An 18283-nucleotide genomic window follows, 5' to 3' on the forward strand; every position below is an offset into this window, starting at 1 on the left:
GTCCTGGTAAGAATGAAGTGGACAGACAGCAAAGAGTACACATTGGAGGTACTTTGTTGTCAATTTGGGACTGACCTTAAATGAGGTAAAACAGCCTGCCACACGGGATTTAAATGAAACAAGGTTGAACTGTGACGAGCAGTGGGCTGCTAGCCAAGAGCTGAGGAGGGTTGCAGCTCAAAGCTCCCGAGGGCCCTGGGGTGCCAGTGAGGAGCCGTCCCTTCCCGAGCAGGTCTGCAGCTCTGCCTGCAGGTCTCTGAAGTGGTGGGTGGTCTCACTGTCTGGAAGCCAGAACAAATTCCTGCCTTTATGCGACCCATGAAGTCTCAGAGACCCAGGCAGGAACAAGTCCCCTCAGTCTGCAGCTACCCATCCAGTCCTCTGAAGAGCACTGACTTCATCTCTTCTTCCTCCGTTGAGTTCTAATGCACCCTCTTGCTGAAGCCCTGATGTATAGGACATGGGCTGGGCCTTGATAGGATCCAGCCTGGTAGGGGAGGGGGAGAACCCTGAAGCCACCCGAAATTGCTGGAAGTTCAGGTTAGGTCTAGGGTCTGCCTATGAGGACACTTGTTAAAATGTTTCAGGCAGTCCAGGTGGCTGCCTGACCTTCCTTGCTTCCTCTAGAAGGGGTTGCTAGAACCTTGATTCACCACTGCTGCAACACTAACGCTTTAAACTGGGTGTGAGCCTGCCAGCTGACACAGGGCTGTCAGGAAGCTCAGGGCTCATACACCCTAACGCCAGGACTGCCGCTGCCCAAGGCTTCCCCTGCCAGGGTGTTCTTGCTGAACTTCCCCACCCTCACTCAGCTGCTGGACTCCCAGTGAACAGCTGGGGGCCATGCAAGGATGGTGATGCTCCCTGAGAGTGGACACCTGCCATCTCTGCACCAGGGAGGGTAGTTGAAAGACCCAGGGAGTCAGGTGGTTGGAGTTGAGAGGTCCTTACTTTGTTTGGGCTTCCAGGATGGCCAAGCAAACCTCCCTTCTCTCTGGCCTCAGGAGGCAGAGAGATGTTTTCACTGGTGTGTGCAGTGTGTGGATAGGACTGCCTTGGGCCATGAGATGTCCGAGAGTCACCTTAGGGCCTAAGGGTGCATACCTGCATGGATGTGTAGAGGCCCATGCCAGGGCTGTGTGGGCTGAAGGTGGAGGTGTGTTCTCCCACAAACCTGGGTGGTCAGGCTGGCTCCTCTTGAGGCCAGTCTTGAGTGAAGTCATGGTCTTCTCCGTATGTCCTCACAGAGTCATCTTGTGTGTGTTCTGATCTCCTTTGTCCCGTCATATTGCATTAGAGCCTACCCAGTGAGCGTGTGTGATTGGTACCTCTGTAAAGGCTCCGTCTCCAAGTGTAGGCGTGTGCTGAGGTTCTAGGTTTAGGATTCAATATGTGGATGTTGGGGAGCACAGACCAGCCCATGATAGGTAGTGTCCTCCTGGGATTGATGGAGGCCATATTTGTCTCCTACAGTAACCAGTGCCAGAGTTGTGAGTGATAGCACCGAATGTGCACAGTGGGAACATGAGAGTAATGTTGGGAGAAGGGGATCAGCACAGGGACGAGATGGCTCATGACAGGCAGTGGTCTCATCCTATGCTGATGTCATGATAGGTGAGGTCTCTCGATCTGAAGTATTAAAGCAGCAATTTCATGACTGTCCCTGCCAATCCACCGAGCTGTGAGGGATAGGCATGAAACACGCCAGGGAGGGACTCAGACATAATGTGGTAGGCTCTCACAGACAGACTGAAAATCAGCTGACTACTGTAAATGGATTGAATTTGCATTAGACATCATTTGTGCTTAGGAATCAAACGGAATTTTTTTTTTTTTTGGAGACAGGGTTTCTCTGTGTAGCCCTGGCTGTCCTGGAGCTCCCTTTGTAGACCATGCTGGCCTTAAATTCACAGAGATCTGCCTGCCTCTGCCTCCTGAATGCTGGGATTAAAGGCGTGCACCATCACCGCCAATCAAACTGAATTCTGTGCAATGTGGGTTCCTTTGCAAGTTAACCTTCTTGCTTGCCTGAATCCATGGATTGTTAGTTGGAGATAGAGGTAGAGCTTGAGTCACTGGGATTGGGGTGGGGTTTCAAGAGAGTGTGAAGTCAGTCAGCCATGAGGAAGGATAGTGCATGACTAATGGGGGACTCCTCGTGCCAAGTGAAAACAGGTTACAGAAATGCACATTTAAATCCCTTTCTTGTGTAAAGGTTTCTATATCCTTAAGCCATTGTGAACTGTTCACATTGATTTTTTTAGCTTTTAAATTAATTGTGTATGTGTACACGGGTGGCCCTGCACATGTGTGCTATATGTGGTGGTCAGAAGACAACATTTGAGAGTTGGTTGTCTTCTTTCACTGTGGGTTCTAGGCTTGAACTCGGCTTATTAGGCTTGTGCAGCGAGTGATTTTACCTGTTGAACTGTCTGGCTAGCTCAAGTGTGCACATGCTTAATGCCACAGATGACAGCGCAGGCCCGTGATCCAGTTACTCTTAGGCTGAGGCAAGAGGATAGCCTGTTCAAGTCCTATTTAGGCTCCAGGGTTCAAGGCCAGCCTAGACAGTGTAGTAAGGCTCTGTCAGAAAGGAAAAGAGGGTTGAGGATGTGGTGCAGTGGAGGGATGCCTGCATTCAGTTCCCACTTCAACGCTTCACCTCCCACACACAAATCAACAAAAGAATTTCACACTGGTAATAACCATTACCTTAGGGGCCAGGGAGAGTATATGACACCTTTCTTCTTGTGTCTGTTTTTTATGATGGAAATGTGAACTTAGTGACTAAAAAAGTTTCCCTAGAGAAAAAAAAAACACATTATTTTAGATAGTTTAACTTTTTTATTTTATTTATTACTATCATCATCATTAATGTACACACACACATGCACACATGTATGCCATGGCATGCATTTGGAGGTCACAGGACAACTTTTGGAATTGATTCTCTCCCACCAAGAACCGGGGGATTGAGCTCAGATCACCAAGTATGCTTGCTAACAGCTTTTACTATTAAGCCATCTTGCTGCCCCTAAAGATTCTTTTAAAAGAACAAAGCCAGCTGTAACCAGCACTCAGGATATGGAAGCAGGAGGACCAAGAGTTCGAGGCCATATAGTGAGGCTAGCCTGGGCTACATGAAACCTTGACTCCAAACAACAAAATCATGAAATAGTGAGGCATGGAGTTGGAAACTGTAATTCCTCCTTCATGTGGCCCAACAATGAGGGGCTTACCAGAGACCAAGCCCTGAGAGCTCTGTATTCAACAAACAGATTTGTGTAGTTTTTCCCTGTGTGAGAGGAAGTTTCAAAATAGATGTAAATATTTTCTCCTCGTCCTTTCAACAAAGACCACACCTAAAAAAGGCCCCGTGGTGTCACCTCCCTGAGCAGGGTGTGTGTGACCATCACCTGTGCAAACTGAGACTCTTAGAGCTGTCTTGCTCCCAGTACCCACTCCAAGTCTTTGATGGATGAGGCAGCCAGTGTTCCAGTGTGTATACTGGCTTCTTGGAGATGTGTGCTCTGTGTAGACCCCACCACCATGAATGCATCAGAGATCCTTGCAGTGCCAGCCTTCCAGGACCATGTCTGACCTGTGGACAGTGCTGCTGGGAGGGTTGGTGGACCTGGGTTGCAGAGGAGCCCCTGGAGGTGGAGGGATGCAGATGGGTGTGCCTGCTTGCCTTTTCCCTCGTCTGCCAGAACAGTCCCAGCTGAGCGATTGGCTTCCCAAACATGAGCATTTGCTGCCCTTCCACTGTGTGTAGATGCTTTGCAAGAGTCTGCGCTTGTTTATAGTAGCCCAGTACAATGTCAAAGCCTTCCCTGTGTGATGTTACGTGAAGCTGCAGCTTGATCACCTTTCTACTGCATGAATGTTCCAGTGTGTACATGTGTCGCACATAGCTGTTATAGTCCTATTTTTCTTAGATTTATTATCTTTTTTTTTTTTTTTTTTTTTTTTTGGTTTTTCGAGACAGGGTTTCTCTGTGTAGCTTTGCGCCTTTCCTGGAGCTCACTTGGTAGCCCAGGCTGGCCTCGAACTCACAGAGATCCGCCTGGCTCTGCCTCCCAAGTGCTGGGATTAAAGGCGTGCACCACCACCGCCCGGCTGATTTATTATCTTTTGCACATGAATATTTTGCCTATGTGTATGTCTGTGAACCACATGTGTGCTTGGTGCCCACAGAGGTCCTAAGAGGGCACTGGATTCCTAAGATTTGGGGTTATAGGCAGTTGTGAACTGCCATATGTGGGTCTTGGGAACTGAACTTGAGTCATCGGAGGAGCAGCATACAGTCCTAGCTGAACCAGCTCCCCAGCCCTCTGTTACATCACTATTAATGCCAGGTGGGCATTCTTGCCTTGTCTAGGTGTGGTTGGTGGCTGTTGGGCTTCTTGACTCTGGTTCCCTAGCACTTGTAGTGGTGGCTCACTGTGGCTTATGTTTGCATTCCCTCGATTACCGTGGTGCTTTCTCCTTGCTGGTGCATTGCTCACACCTCTTGTTTGCTTGCACACTGTTTCTGCTAGGTTGTCTCTTCTGGGAGGGCAGGCCTGTAGATGCCGACTTACTTGCTCTGTGATGATAGTAGGACCACACATTACAGACACATGTGCACTCACACACACCCCGGCCTGTGGCTTGATTCTTTTCACTTCTTCATGTGTTTTTGGATGCCTAGAAGTTCCTGGCTTTCCTTTAGCCAAATGTGTAATCTGTGTCTTAAACAGTAAAATTCTACTACCTTATGATCAGATATTCTTCTCTCCCACAATTTTTTTTAGAGTTAACTTTTTTATATGTGTGTGTAAGTGTGCATATGTGTGTGTATTGTGTATACTGTATGCATGTGTATGTATGTGTGTATGTGAAAATCAGAGGCTGATGCTGATCTTTAATAAGCTTCTCTACTTTATGTTTTTGAGACAGGGTTTCTCACTTGTTGCTTCAGCTAGATTGGCTGGCCAGTAGGCCCTTGGTGTCCTTCTGTTTGCTAGGAGTCCAAGCACACACCCAGCTTATATTTTTTTAAGATTTATTTTATTATGTTAAATTATGTGTATGTATTTGTGTGGGGGGATGTGCATATGAATGCAGGTACTTGCAGAAGCCAGAGGCATTTATTATATGCCCTGGATCTGGAGTTCAGAGTGATTGTGAGCATTAGGGATCCAAACCCAGGTCCTTGCTTGCTCTGTGATGATAGAGAGCTTGCACAGCAAGCACTTTGTCCACTGAACCATCTCCCTAGCCACAGAGATAACTTGATGAATAGAATCTGGTAGAGTGAAGGTTCTTGTGGAGGACATCGTTCTAGCTGAGTTTATCCTCTCACCTACATCAGTAATGCCCCATCATAGATGGCACATCCCCCTTTTTGTCTTAATGAAAATGAAAGGTTTTAACTTTAACATAGTAAAATTACATACAACAAAAACAGTTATCAAGTAAGAATTACATTTACAATATTCAGCCCATTTGTATTTAGAAAATTTAGAGAAAATACCCCATTATTTATCTTAGTGACTTCAAAGTTTTATACCTAATTTACTTTCTATCATAATTAAGGAAAACTGCAACTATAATTATCTAGTCTTCAATTCTATCAAAGACCCCAGAAGGATATAATATTACCTGACAACAGAGACATTTGGCTGCCTGGATAGTCACCTGAAATTCCTCTGCTACATTGGGGCATCCATCTTCAGCCGACAGGCCTGGAGTATCTGGCAGACTCTTCTATGAAGCAGGAGTTTTGAAGGACTGTCCTGCCTTATTTTGGTAAAGTTCAGCAGTCACTTTCCTGTGGGTCTTGCATGTCTACTTTATACAGCATACTGTCAGCAGTCAAGGCAAAGCAGTTTCTTGCCCAAATAGCTAGCCTTGCCACATTGAAAGCAAATCCTTGCCACATTGAAAGCAAATTCTGTATGGAGTTTCTTCAATGCCCATCATCCTTTTATGAAGTAAATTGATGCTGTCAGGAGCAGATGTGCCTCAATGTCATGAAAAACCTTAGGTTATCAAACATCTTAGATGTATATTCAGTAGGTCTTTGAAGTACGTGTTTGAAAATCATCTATCTGTAAAATATACCTGCTTGACCTTGAAAACATACCTAATGAGACTCCAAGTTTGATTATTATAGATTAACTACTAGCCTCATTTCTTAATTATACATTGCATTTCAAAATGAGCTGCATAAGCACAATACCCCAAACAAGAGTAGAAACATATATATAGCATAACAAAAATAACTTTAAATTTATATCAATATACCAAAATCCATGCCAGTGCAAAACATCTGAGATTAATAGTTGTCTTTTTATCCTATATTCCCCTAAATTATAACAAACATCCGTAACTCACCAAATATCCAAAGATCACCCACCCCATCTTTTGGAAATGTGGGCATCATTTTCTCTAGACTGCTTCTCATTGTCTGTGGGTGAAAGCATCTTTTAGGGGTCCCTGAGAAAATGAGATAATTGCCAAGTCCTGGGAAGACCAGCAGTAACCTTATTGATATATACCACCTGTCAAGATTCAGGAGGTCTTTTACTTTTACTCTCTCTTTAAAGACTTTATTATTTTTAAACTATTTATTTCTTTTCTTTCTTAAGCCTATGCCATTGTTAAATACACTGAAACCTGTTTAGAGGTTCTTTTCTGTCTGGACCTCTTTTACTGTGTATCTCTAGTCTTTATTGACCATGTGAGCAAACTTTAAGATTCTAAGCTACAGCTGGATTGTCTGTATGGCTCTATCAGCTGGCTCCATCTGCTTCTAGGTTTGTGAGAGCCAAGCCTAAAGCTGGTGGCCCGTTAGAGGCATGCTTGACCAGGAACTACATTCAACCTCCTAACTCTAGAATGCCAGTGTTGTGCACTGTGGCAGATTTTTTTTATTTGTTTTTTTTTTTTTTGTTTGTTTGTTTCTATTTAGTGTGAAAAGGGCTGTTTAAGTGCTCTGCTATAGTGCAGAGTTAAAGGAGCCATATCCATTTTTTTTTTCAGCTTTCTCAGGCCATATATATATATATATACATATTTTTCCCCTTTTTTTTGAGCCCCACAATGGGTGCCAAAATGTAGTTGGTTTTTTTTTTTTTTAACTCTTTACTCTTTGGGGGGCCTGCCACCCAGCTCCCAAATAAATACATGGAGTCTTATTCTTACTTATAAATGCCTGGCCTTAGCTTTGCTTGTTTCTAGCCAGGTTTTCTTAGCTAAATTATCTCATCTATCTTTTGCCTCTGGGTTTTTTTTGTTGTTGTTGTTGTTGTTTTTTGTTTTTTGTTTTTGGTTTTTGGTTTTTCGAGACAGGGTTTCCCTGTGTAGCTTTGCGCCTTTCCTGGGACTCACTTGGTAGCCCAGGCTGGCCTCCAACTCACAGAGATCCACCTGGCTCTGCCTCCCAAGTGCTGGGATTAAAGGCACGCGCCGCCACCACCGCCCGGCACCTCTGGGTTTTTATCTTTCTCTATTTCTGTATACTTTTCTTTACTTCTTGCTCCATGGTTTGCTGTGTAGCTGGGTGCCTGGCCCTTGGAGTCCTCCTCTCCTTCTCCTTTGGCACCTCGATCTCCTCTTCCCAGATTTCTCCTCCTATTTATTCTCACTGCCTGCCTCCCCTATCCTTTCTCCTGCTCTTTATTAGACCAATCAGTTGTTTTAGGCAGGTAAAGTAACACAGCTTCACAGAGTTAAACAAATGCAACATAAAAGAATGTAATACATCTTTGCATCATTAAACAAATATTCCACATCTTCAACTAATATTCCACAACAGGCATGCTCTGATGTGTATGGGTCTGTTCCTTGGTGATTTGTTTTTCTGTTGTCAGTTTATTGTAGGTTTATGATGTCTCTGTGTCTCCAGGGCAAGACTCTCTATGTATGCCTGTTCTTGCTTTGTCAGTACCCCAACAACAGGATTCTAACAGGAATTCGGATGGGACAGTTCTTGTGATTTGTTTGTTTGTTTTTGCCAAGAATTTGGCTGCATTTTCCTGTCTTGTGAAAACTTGAGTAGGATTAAGTTTGAAGGTGATGGACTGTTTGGCAGAGGAGAGTCACGGCAGGATGGTATTCAGGCTGGTGCTGAAGAAGCAACTGTAAGGGGTAAGGAGATCAGCATCACTGTAGAGAAGCTTCTTGTGTTGTACTGGGACAAGAGGAAGGCTATCCCAAGGGTAGGACCTCACCCATGGGAGGCCTCATCCTGTAGAGAAACAAATTCATTTAAAGGAATGAAACTTAATCTGAAAAGGTTCCCTGCTCCTCAGGGGCAACTGCCTAGGAGAGTATGTCCTCAAGGTCTGCATATGGCATGTAACCTAGGAGCCTGGTTACTCCTTGAGCTGGCAGCAGAGCTTAGCAGCATTGCAAGCATTGTGGACATGGTACTGCTTTTAAAGACAAAGATGCAAGGATCCTGAAGAGCAGCTGAGGCCAGGTACCCTGTGGCAGGGTTATAGTTCCATGGAGAAGCCATTGTGTGGAGCTGTGAAGGTGAGACCTCGGTTGCAGTGGAGAGACCCCAGAGTATTGGAGATGTCAAGACCATAGGGCGTCTGCATCCTATGGATGCAGGGAGAGCTGCAGTTGTCAGATAGAGCCAGCCTTAGAGAGAAGCTGCAGGTACTGTAGCTGGCAGAAGTCAAGGGCTCAGGGCTGCCCCAGCCTTTAGAGCCAGATGATTACATTCTAAGTTCCAGATGCTGGACAAGAAGGTGTAGGGTTTGGTATCATCTGATGGATTTTAGTTTTATTTTGGTGTGACTGTCTTGTTTCCTGGTTCTTCCCTTTTAGAATAAAATATATTTATACTGTGCTATTATATGTTCAACATATATAACTTGTTTTTTATTTTAGAGGCACTCACAGATGGGATTTTTGTTTTGTGTTTTTTTTTTTTTTTGAGACATGGTTTCTCTGTGAAACAGTTCTGGCTGTCCTGGAACTCACTCTGTAGACTAGGCTGGCCTCGAACTCACAGAGATCTACCTGCCTTTGCCTCCCAAGTGCTGGGATTAAAGGCATGCACCACCACTGCCCAGCTTTAAATGGGATTTTAAAGTGTTGGAATTTTTAAAGATTATGGAGACATTTTTTAAATAATTTATTTTTATTTTATATGCATTGGTGTATTGCCTGCATGTATGTCTATATGAGGGTGTCAGGTCCCCTGGAACTGGAGTTACAGACAGTTGTGAGCTGCCATGTGGGTGCTGGGAATTGAACTCAGGACCTCTGGAAGAACTGTCAGTGCTCTTAACCTCTGAACCATCTCTCCAGTCTGACTGTGGATACTTTTAAAGTTGTGCTGTGCTTATATTATGAAAGAAACATGAGTCTTTGGGGACAGGATGTGGAAGAATATGGCTTAAAGAGATGTGTCTGTGTGTCAAGTTGACAAGGGGTGGGGATTTAAGACAGTATGTATGGGGCCAGGTGGCGGCGGCGGCGGCGGCGGCGGCGGCGGCGGACGCCTTTAATCCCAGCACTCGGGAGGCAGAGCCAGGCAGATCTCTGTGAGTTCGAGGCCATCCTGGTCTACAGAGCGAGATCCAGGAAAGGCACAAAATTACACAGAGAAACCCTGTCTCAAAAAACTAAAAAAGGAAGAAAAAAAAAAAAAGACAGTATGTATGTATGTGTGTGGAGAAGTGCACATATATACCGCAGCGTGTGTGTGGAGGTCAGAACAATTTGCCAGGGAGTTGGTTCTCTTCTCCCACCATGTGGGTCCAGGGATCAAGTTCAGATTGTCAGGCTTGGCAGCAAGTGTCTTCACCCACTGAGCCATCCCACCGCCTTGTTTTTCCCCCCAGCAGTTTTGGCAATTACCTTCCTAAATGTCCTTAATAAGGCTTATTGTTTCATTAGCGTCATTCCTAGCTGTTTTATGCAATTTTGTTGCTATTATTAATGGTACCATCATGAATTATAAATGCCACCTCTGGTGATACATGAAAAGTACAGTTGGTTCTTGGCCTTTTTTTTACAGCTCTCTGAGTTTGGAAAGTTCCTTTTCTTCCTTTGTTAATACGGATCCTCCAATGGGTGTTCTAGTTTAGCTTTTCTTTCTGAATATTCTGCATCCATCGGATTGTGTGGGCTTCCTCCTCTTCATTAGATTTTCAAATGTTAGACCACATCTGCATTCCCAAGATAACCCAGCTCAGCACAATGAGCTTTTCATATGCTAGTGGATTTGGTTTGCTAATATTTTTGTCGAATTTTTAAATCTGTTTTTGTGAGACTCTTCTGTAATTTTTCCTTTTTCTCATTGTTTTTGGTTTTGGTAGCACTTTTTTTTGTCTTATAAAATAAATGATATTGTATCAAATTAATAGTGTGTTTCTCCCTCTCTTCCTTCTCTTTTTCCTCCCTTTTTGTATTAACCTCTATCCCTATTTTTGTGCTAGGAATGAACCCAGGGCCTTGCATGTGCTCGGCAAGGGTTCCACAGCTTAGGCACATCTCTGGCTCTGGGGTCTTTTATTAAACACCAACAGAGCAATCGAGCCATACCAGTGACACACCTTGTCCGCGTCAGCACTCTCTGTTACTGAAACGTTTCCACTTCTGTATTGGAGGCGGATAGTTGGATTTCTTTCCCAGTTTAATTTGAGATGCTTCTGTTAGCATAAGGAGTGATAGCCGAAGGCATCTACAGATGCGGTCCATCCATGTAGTAGGAGGAGAGGTGGTGAGTCCTGGGCTCCTGGAAGGCCCTTTCACTGTGCCTTGTTTTGTTTTCAAGACTGTGCGGGTTGTCTCCTTAGTCCCCTTTCTTCCTTCTTGTGTGGCAGTTCACACTTGGGTTTCTTCTGTAAAGGTCCTTGGCCTTGCCTGACAGGCATTTGGCTCTTAGATATTTGCTAATTGATGTAATTTGCTATCGTGCTTAAATGTGCTTTCCTGTGTAGTTGTCCATTCCTTTCTTGAGTAGAAGACCTGGATTTTCCTACTTCTCAGAAAGGTGATTCACAGTGTCCAGTAGTAGTTTCTTAAGTAGTGTGAGCATGAAATGCACTGTAGGGCTGAAGGGAGGCCTCATTTGGTGAAGTGATTCAGATCCCTAAAATTCAGTCCAAGCATTGACAGGATGGGCATGGAGATAGTGAGATCCTTAGGGCTTGTTGGCCAGTCAGCCTAGCCAGCTTGGTGAAGTTCCAGGCCAGTGACAGAGCCTGTCTGTCTCAGTTAGGGTTTCCATTGCTGTGATAAGACACCATGATCAAAAGCAACTTGAGGAGGAAAGAGTTTATTCCAGCTTATAACACTCAGTTCATACTCCATCATGAAAGGAAGTCAGGCAGGAACCTAGAGGAAGGAACTGAAGCAGAGGCCATGGAAGAGTGCTGCTTATTGGCTTGCTCCTATAGCTTACGCAGGCTGTTTTCTTATAGCGTCCAGGACCCACAGTCCAGGGATGCTACTGCTCTCAGTGAGCTGGGCCTACCCACAGTCAATCAAGAAAATGCACACAGGCTTTCCCACAGGCCAGTCTGAGGGGCATTTTCTCAAGTGAAATTCCCTCTTCCAAAGTGACTCTAGCTGTGTCAAGCTGACATAAAACTAGCCAGCAAGCCTGAGAAGTGACACTCAAATTTGCCCTCTGACCTCTCTGCATGCACCTACATGCGCATATGTGTACCTGCATATACACATATGTGCTCCTACACAGACACATAGACGCAGTCCACAGCACAGCTCTCGTTGAGTTTTCTCTTTGACACAGTTTGGTGACTCTAAAGCGGTTTTGGTCTTAGTTCTGGATTACTTCATGTCAGCTTTGCTGTACCACATTAGTGAGCACTCCAGTTCTAGCTGTACCCTCAGTCCCAAGACCTTCTGTGTCCTGAGGAGTGGGTCTGCACCATCTTCTGGTTCCTCGGCCATGTGTTGTCAGACTTTGTCTCCGGGGTGTTAGAGTGAACCAGCAGGACAGGGATGTCACAATCGTAGCAATCTTTATCCCTGGGGACCATTTCTTCCCCTCCGTTCCCTGGCTCCAGCTCAGGGTTCCCCAGCTCCTTGGTTCCATCTCTTTCCCTCAGATAATTGAAGTGGTCCCAAGGTCTGAGTCCCAGCTCTGTGATCCCCCCTTAAGCTGCTCAGTGTGAACAGTCCCAACGGTCCCCCTTCTCCAGGACACCCTAGGGCCTCCTTGCCTGTCCTGTCCCCCAGCAGCAAATCAGCTGTTCCATATAAAAAGTTCTCTCTACTAAAATGCCTCATGGGGACCCTGATTGATGTGCCACGAGGAGCGAACCTGTCACTTCCAACTCTTAGCAGAATCCCATGTCGCATCTGCAAGAACCTTCTGATGATCTGTCTGGTCTCTGTTTAGAGCTGAACTCTTGCTCAGCATCTGTTTGGTAAGACTGAGTGGACACTTGATTTTTCCCTGGCCCTGTGGGAGGACAGAGATAGGCGCCACCAGGACAGACTAAGTCCCTCCTGGCTAGGGCCTGCAGTCTAGGGTTGAGACTTTTGGATTAGGAATTTTAAATTCTAACAACCCAGCAACAAAGTGGGGGAAAGGTATAGAAATGACATGATCTCAAAGTGCAAAGTTTGTGCTTATTGAAGGAGTCAACCAAGAACACGGGAAAGTGGCTCTGAGATGGAGAGAATGCTCAACAGCACCCATGGACTTCAGCATCAGAAAGGCAAATACCTGATTTTAAAAACAGGCAAAGGACTCAAGATGACACCTTCCCGAAGGAGATACTCATATGCCCAAAGCATGTGAGGAATGCTCTACCCCACTGGGCACCAGGCAGGCAATCTCAGAACTGCAGTGCAGCACACCTCAGCCCATTGGGATGACCACGGTCAAAACTGGGAAGTGCCAGGTCCTGGATAGGACTTCTGCAATTAGAGCTGTGCGCACTGCTGCAGGGAATCCACAGTGGGACAGCCACTGTGGAACAGTGAGGCAAGTCTTTAAAATTCTTTTACATAGACTCACTCTATGATTGAGCAATTCCACTTCTGGTATAGCCAGAAGAATTGGAAGCAGAGACTAGAGCAGATGTTTGTGCACCAGAGTTTACAGCCGTGTTATTTCAGCAGCTAAGACATAGAGGCAGCCTAAGTGTCCTTGGGTAGAAGAATGGGAAAAAAATATAGCTTCTTCATACAGTGCAATTCCGCCCAGAAAAGGAAAGAAATCCTGACACGTACTGCAATAAGAATGAGCCTTGAGGGCATTATGGCCAATGAGAGAAGCTAATCACCAGAAGATAAGGACAGAGAGAGTCTGCTTACACGAGGTCTCAGAGTGACCATTCTCAGACAGAAAAGGCAGACATGGGGACAGTTCCCCTGTGGGATGGTGAGAAAGTTCTGGCTGTGGAAGGAGGTGATGGCTGCCAACACTGGTGGTGGTGAATTTTGTGTTGATGAATGCTGATGTCTGAAGACTGTCTTCCAGTGTGCCCTCTCTGAGTGATGTAAGGCCAGCTCCATGAACTAGTGAGTGTATTGAGGTGACTTATAAACTATTGGTGAGGGGTTATTACAGGACTGTGACATCTTTAGGCAGCTGTATCACTGAAAAGCCCATTCCAGCATGAGTGAGAACTCAGGAAAGCTACATCCTGGGAGCTCCTCACATAACAGCCCACTGCCTCCACAACCTGGGGTGTCCGAGGCTTTGTGAGTCCTTCTGACTCTCTAAGCTCTCCAAGCCTGACCTGCCTGCTTGCTTGCACTCTCTCGCTGTCCACCTTCCCTTTTCTAAAATGTGTATGTGTATGTCATGTGTGTGGGGGTGCCAATGGAGGCCAGAAGAAGGTGTCATATTCCCTGGAACCAGAGTTATAGATTGTGATTCACCTTTTGTGGGGGATGGGATCCAGACTCGAGTCCTCAGGAAGAGCAGCAAATGCTCCTGACTTCTGGGCCATCTCTCCAGATCATAAACCTGGTTCTATCAGCTTTGAAATCATGTACATTTTGTTAGCTTCCTAAGTCTTCTGAGTCCCTCTCCTCCTTCCGGGAGGGGATGTTTGAATTGGGAAGAAATAGCAACACAACGCTGTCATTTCCTGGAGGAAGAAACACAAGCCTCTTGCTGGAATGATCTTCAGACACTGGTTAGGGCTTCTTTAGCTTCTTAAAGCGATTTTAAGAAGACAGGAGAGCACAGGCATGATGAAGACAGCCTTCACATTGAATTACTCTTCACATACTTCTGCTTTTTAGCCGTCAGTATCAATCCGCCCCTGAGACAGGCTGTCTGTGTGCGGTTTGGGAAAGCAGGGCGGGCCTTATCATCTAGGGTACACAGTTGCTAACTAGCAGCAGATAGCTAAAGATCCTGGGAGGACTCTTGCAGTTTTGCATATTTTGTGGTAAGTATTTTAATTAAAATGTACCAAACAATGACTTCAATTGAATCTCTCACTGTGTTGCTGGGCTTGGCCTTTCCTTCAGTGTAGCACAAAGGATAGAACTGATGATCTCTTCCCAGGAGGGTAACCTAACACATCTTTTTCCTTTTTTTAGAGCTCAAAATTGGGGCGCGGAGTTGCCCTGGCCCAGACTTCGCAGCGCACCTCAGCTCGAAGATCCTTTGGAAGGTCTAGGAGGTTCAGCATCACGCGCTCCCTCGATGATCTTGAGGTAGGTGGATTGGACTTGCTGGCCACTGTGTGCTGTGGCCAATCTTTCCCCTCTGTTCCCCTCCAAGGATGTGTACCTACCCTCCTGGGAGCCCAGTGGACTCTCCCCGTCAGCAGGAGCTTCCAGAGCATATAGCTGGACTTTTCCTATCCCTCAGAATGCCTGAGTCACCTGGACCCCCACACTGGGGAGCCTGATCAGACAGGAGTATGTTTAATCCTGTGGGACAATTGAGGTAGGACTCATTTCTGCCCCTTCCTAAAACTCGGTCAGCCAGATCAAAGGCTATTTTTTTTTCTTTCTTTCTTTTTTTTTTTTTTTTTTTTTTTGGTTTTTCGAGACAGGGTTTCTCTGTGTAGCTTTGCGCCTTTCCTGGAACTCACTCTGTAGCCCAGGCTGGCCTCGAACTCACAGAGATCTGCCTGGCTCTGCCTCCCGAGTTCTGGGACTAAAGGTGTGCACCACCACTGCCCGGCATCTCTAATATTTATTAAGGAGCCCTTGTTCATGTATGGATTTGCTGCTTTTCCAAACCCCTGCAGATTCTAGGGAGCACAGCAGAGACAGACCTACCAAATGGCTCAGGGAGGGAAGACATCTGGGGAAGTCTGGGCTGACGCAGCTGCAACCCTGGTGGTGTTTAGCCTGGCATACTGGCAGCCAGGAATGAAAGCCAGCTCTGGCTGAGGAGGTCTGTACGCTGTGGACCCTCGTGGTTGGAGCAGGTTTGGTCCTGAAGATTGACCAGTGACTGAGGGGGTTGAATGCTTTGTGCTGGCCCTGGGAGGTTGCAGAACCAGTCCTGGAAGGAAAGCTACACTGAAGCCTTAGCCGAGCCTGAAGCTCAGGGAAGGCATAGCCAGGGGTCAGCTGGAAGGGAGGCATAGGCCTCCCAGGAGAAGCCTCTACCCATAAAGCTGTATGTGTCTGGGGATCTTCAACTCTCCTTGACTGCATCACCCGTGAACTGAAATGTGATGATCTCTGGCACTGAAGAGGTGGATGGGAACCACCTTCCATTGAAAACCATTGTTCGGTGTTCACTTGGGAAGTAAGATGTAGCAGGCTTTCTTTTGGGCCACCAACCGGCTCCCAAATAAAGACAGGGAGACTTAGTATTAGTTATGAATGCCCAGCCTTAGCTTATGCTTGTCCTGCTAGCTCTTATAACTTAATTTAACCTGTTTCTCTTCATCTGTGTTTTGCCTCGGGTTTTTTTGTTTATTTGTTTGTTTGTTTCAAGACAGGGTTTCTCTGTATAGTTTTGGTGCCTGTCCTGGATCTCACTTTGTAGACCAGGCTGGCCTCAAACTCACAGAGATCTGCCTGGCTCTGCCTCCCGAGTGCTGGGATCAAAGGCGTGCGCCACCACCGCCTGGGTGCCGGGGGGGGGGGGGGGGGGGGGGGGAGGTTACCTTTCTTTCATTCTATATGTTCTACTCTGTGTCTGGCTAGCTGTGGCTGCCTGCCTGCCATCTCTCCTCTCATTCTCTTCTCTCTCTCCTACTTATTCTCTCTGCCCACCAGCCCCACCTATCCCTCTCCTGCCTAGCTATTGGCCGTTCAGCTTTTTATTAGACCAATCAGGTGCCTTAGGCAGGCAAGGTGAAACAGCAACACTTCTTTACATAATTAAACAAATACAGCATAAACAAATACAACCCACCTTTACATAGTTAAAATAATATTCCACAACAGTAAGAGGCATTGGTTACATCGAGTTTAGTCTTGTAGCTGTTGTGGGGCCACCGTGCAAGTATGGGGAAAGCCTTGCCATCCTCCAAGGCCTGCTGGCTCTGATCACACTGTGGCATTAGTGCCCACAGCAGTCACCATGCCTTGAGGTCTCCTGGTTGTCTTCTTGTCTTGTCCTGAGTGCACCCCATCACCCCATGCTGAGCTTTTGGTATTGGGTCCTCTAGTAGATACCTGGGAGACATGGGTGTCCTTATTCCATATGGAGATGGCCAAGTTCCTGCAGGGTAGGGACATAGCGTTTCTTCTCTAATAAGTTAGAACCAAGAAGCCAGGAATACTGTGTCCAAGACCATGGGTGTGTGAGGACTATAGCCAGGACTTTGCCCCAGCAGGCAAATCCTGATCGCATAATAGTCAGTTGTCCCTTTCAGGAGACTGTAGGGCTGGGTGGTAGGGCGGCCACCTGTCCTTCCTGCCTCCTGTCATTCCACACTGTTCCTTTAAATGACACTGGTGCTAACTTTCCTTCCCAGGTGAAGATGTAAGCACTATCTAGCCCCTTCTTCTGAGGTCCCAACGACGGGCCAAGACTGGATTCCCCCAAAATTCACTCTGAGGAACAGAGTTTATTGGGCTCTGTGCTGGCTAGTTTTGTCAGCTTGGCACAACCTAGAGTCATCGGACCGAAGGGAGCCTCAATTGAGAAAATGCCTCCAGAAAACTGGGCTGTAGGCAAGCCTGTAAGGAATTTTCTTAATTAGTGATTGATAGGGGAGAGCCCAGCCCGTGGTGGGTGGTGCCATCCCTGGGCTGCTGGTCCTGGCTTCTGTAAGAAAGCAGGTTGAGCAAGCCATGGGGGCAAGCCAGTAAGCAGCACCCCTCCATGGCCTCTGCATCAGCTCCTGCCTCCAGGTTCCTGCCCTGTTTGAGTTTCTGTCCTGACTTCTTTTGATGATGAACAGTGATGTGGAAGTGTAAGCCATACAAACCTTTTCCTCCCCAAGTTGCTTTGGTCATATGTTTTATCACAGCAATAGTAACCCTAACTGAGACAGACTCCCTCACAGAGCATAGATGAAGGGTTAGTTACAGGGATGTGGTTCCCCCAGAGGGCTACATCTGGAAAGACTTTACTCAGCGGGGATGAGGGCTTCCTCATAGTTCATAGGTGGCGCTCCCTCCCCTCCCCTCAGCTCCCTCAGCTTATATACTCTGGCCCCTCCCCAGGCCACGCACAGTGAAGCAGAGTTGCATACACCAGGTGGTAGGGAGAGACCGGGTACTCAGGAGAGGGGGCTTGTGACCCTTCACACCCCTCCATGAGAATATGTAAACAGTCAATAAGTCCAACTGGAACAATCCTTTTGCAGGGTAGGGGCCCAACTGAACTCCCCATGATGGCTATTGCTTAAACTCTGAGGACATTCATTCACAACAGGCAGCGATGTGCCCAGGAGAAATCTTGAGCCCAGGGGACTGCTGTCCACATCGGCAGACAGTGAACGGACAGGGTAATAAAATGAGACAAGAAGCCAGGCTCTCTGGGTGAAGAGGGGAGCATGGCTATTTTGAGAAGGAGGCTATACCGGCCAAGCCTTCCATACTGAGAAGGAACCAACCACAAAGAACTCAGGTCACAGGACAGGGAGGGCCGGGATGAAAGCTTGGATCTTATTCTTGATGTGCTAGAGCTTTGGGTAAGTTTGGAGCAGGAAGCTGAGGGAGAGCAACTGCCCTTGGGCCTGGGATAGGTGGTCCAGGCTCTTGCCTGTGACTCACTTGGGCTGTGCCTTTGAGAGCTGATGTGCACTCACTCCGGAAGCTTAGTGTGGCTGTGTTTAGAAGGGCCTTGGGGCAACAAGTGTCAGTTAGATAGGGACCTGTGTAGCTGAAGTTTTCTGCTGTCCTGCCCAGCCCCGCGAACCCC

At 46.6% G+C, this 18283-nt stretch overlaps 1 protein-coding gene across 3 annotated transcripts in view; it reads left to right on the forward strand.

Moving 5' to 3' along the window:
* Rgs12 (regulator of G protein signaling 12) overlaps positions 1-18283 on the forward strand; it is a 96003-nt gene that overhangs the window by 20192 nt on the left and 57528 nt on the right. For all 3 annotated transcript variants that reach the window (XM_028870845.2, XM_037208189.1, XM_037208190.1), the window contains exon 3: positions 14542-14658. In XM_028870845.2, the coding sequence (XP_028726678.1) occupies positions 14542-14658 (117 nt within the window). The remainder of the gene's footprint in view (positions 1-14541; positions 14659-18283) is intronic.

The sequence above is a fragment of the Peromyscus leucopus genome, chromosome 7, assembly GCF_004664715.2.
Source record: "Peromyscus leucopus breed LL Stock chromosome 7, UCI_PerLeu_2.1, whole genome shotgun sequence".
NCBI lineage: Eukaryota > Metazoa > Chordata > Mammalia > Rodentia > Cricetidae > Peromyscus > Peromyscus leucopus.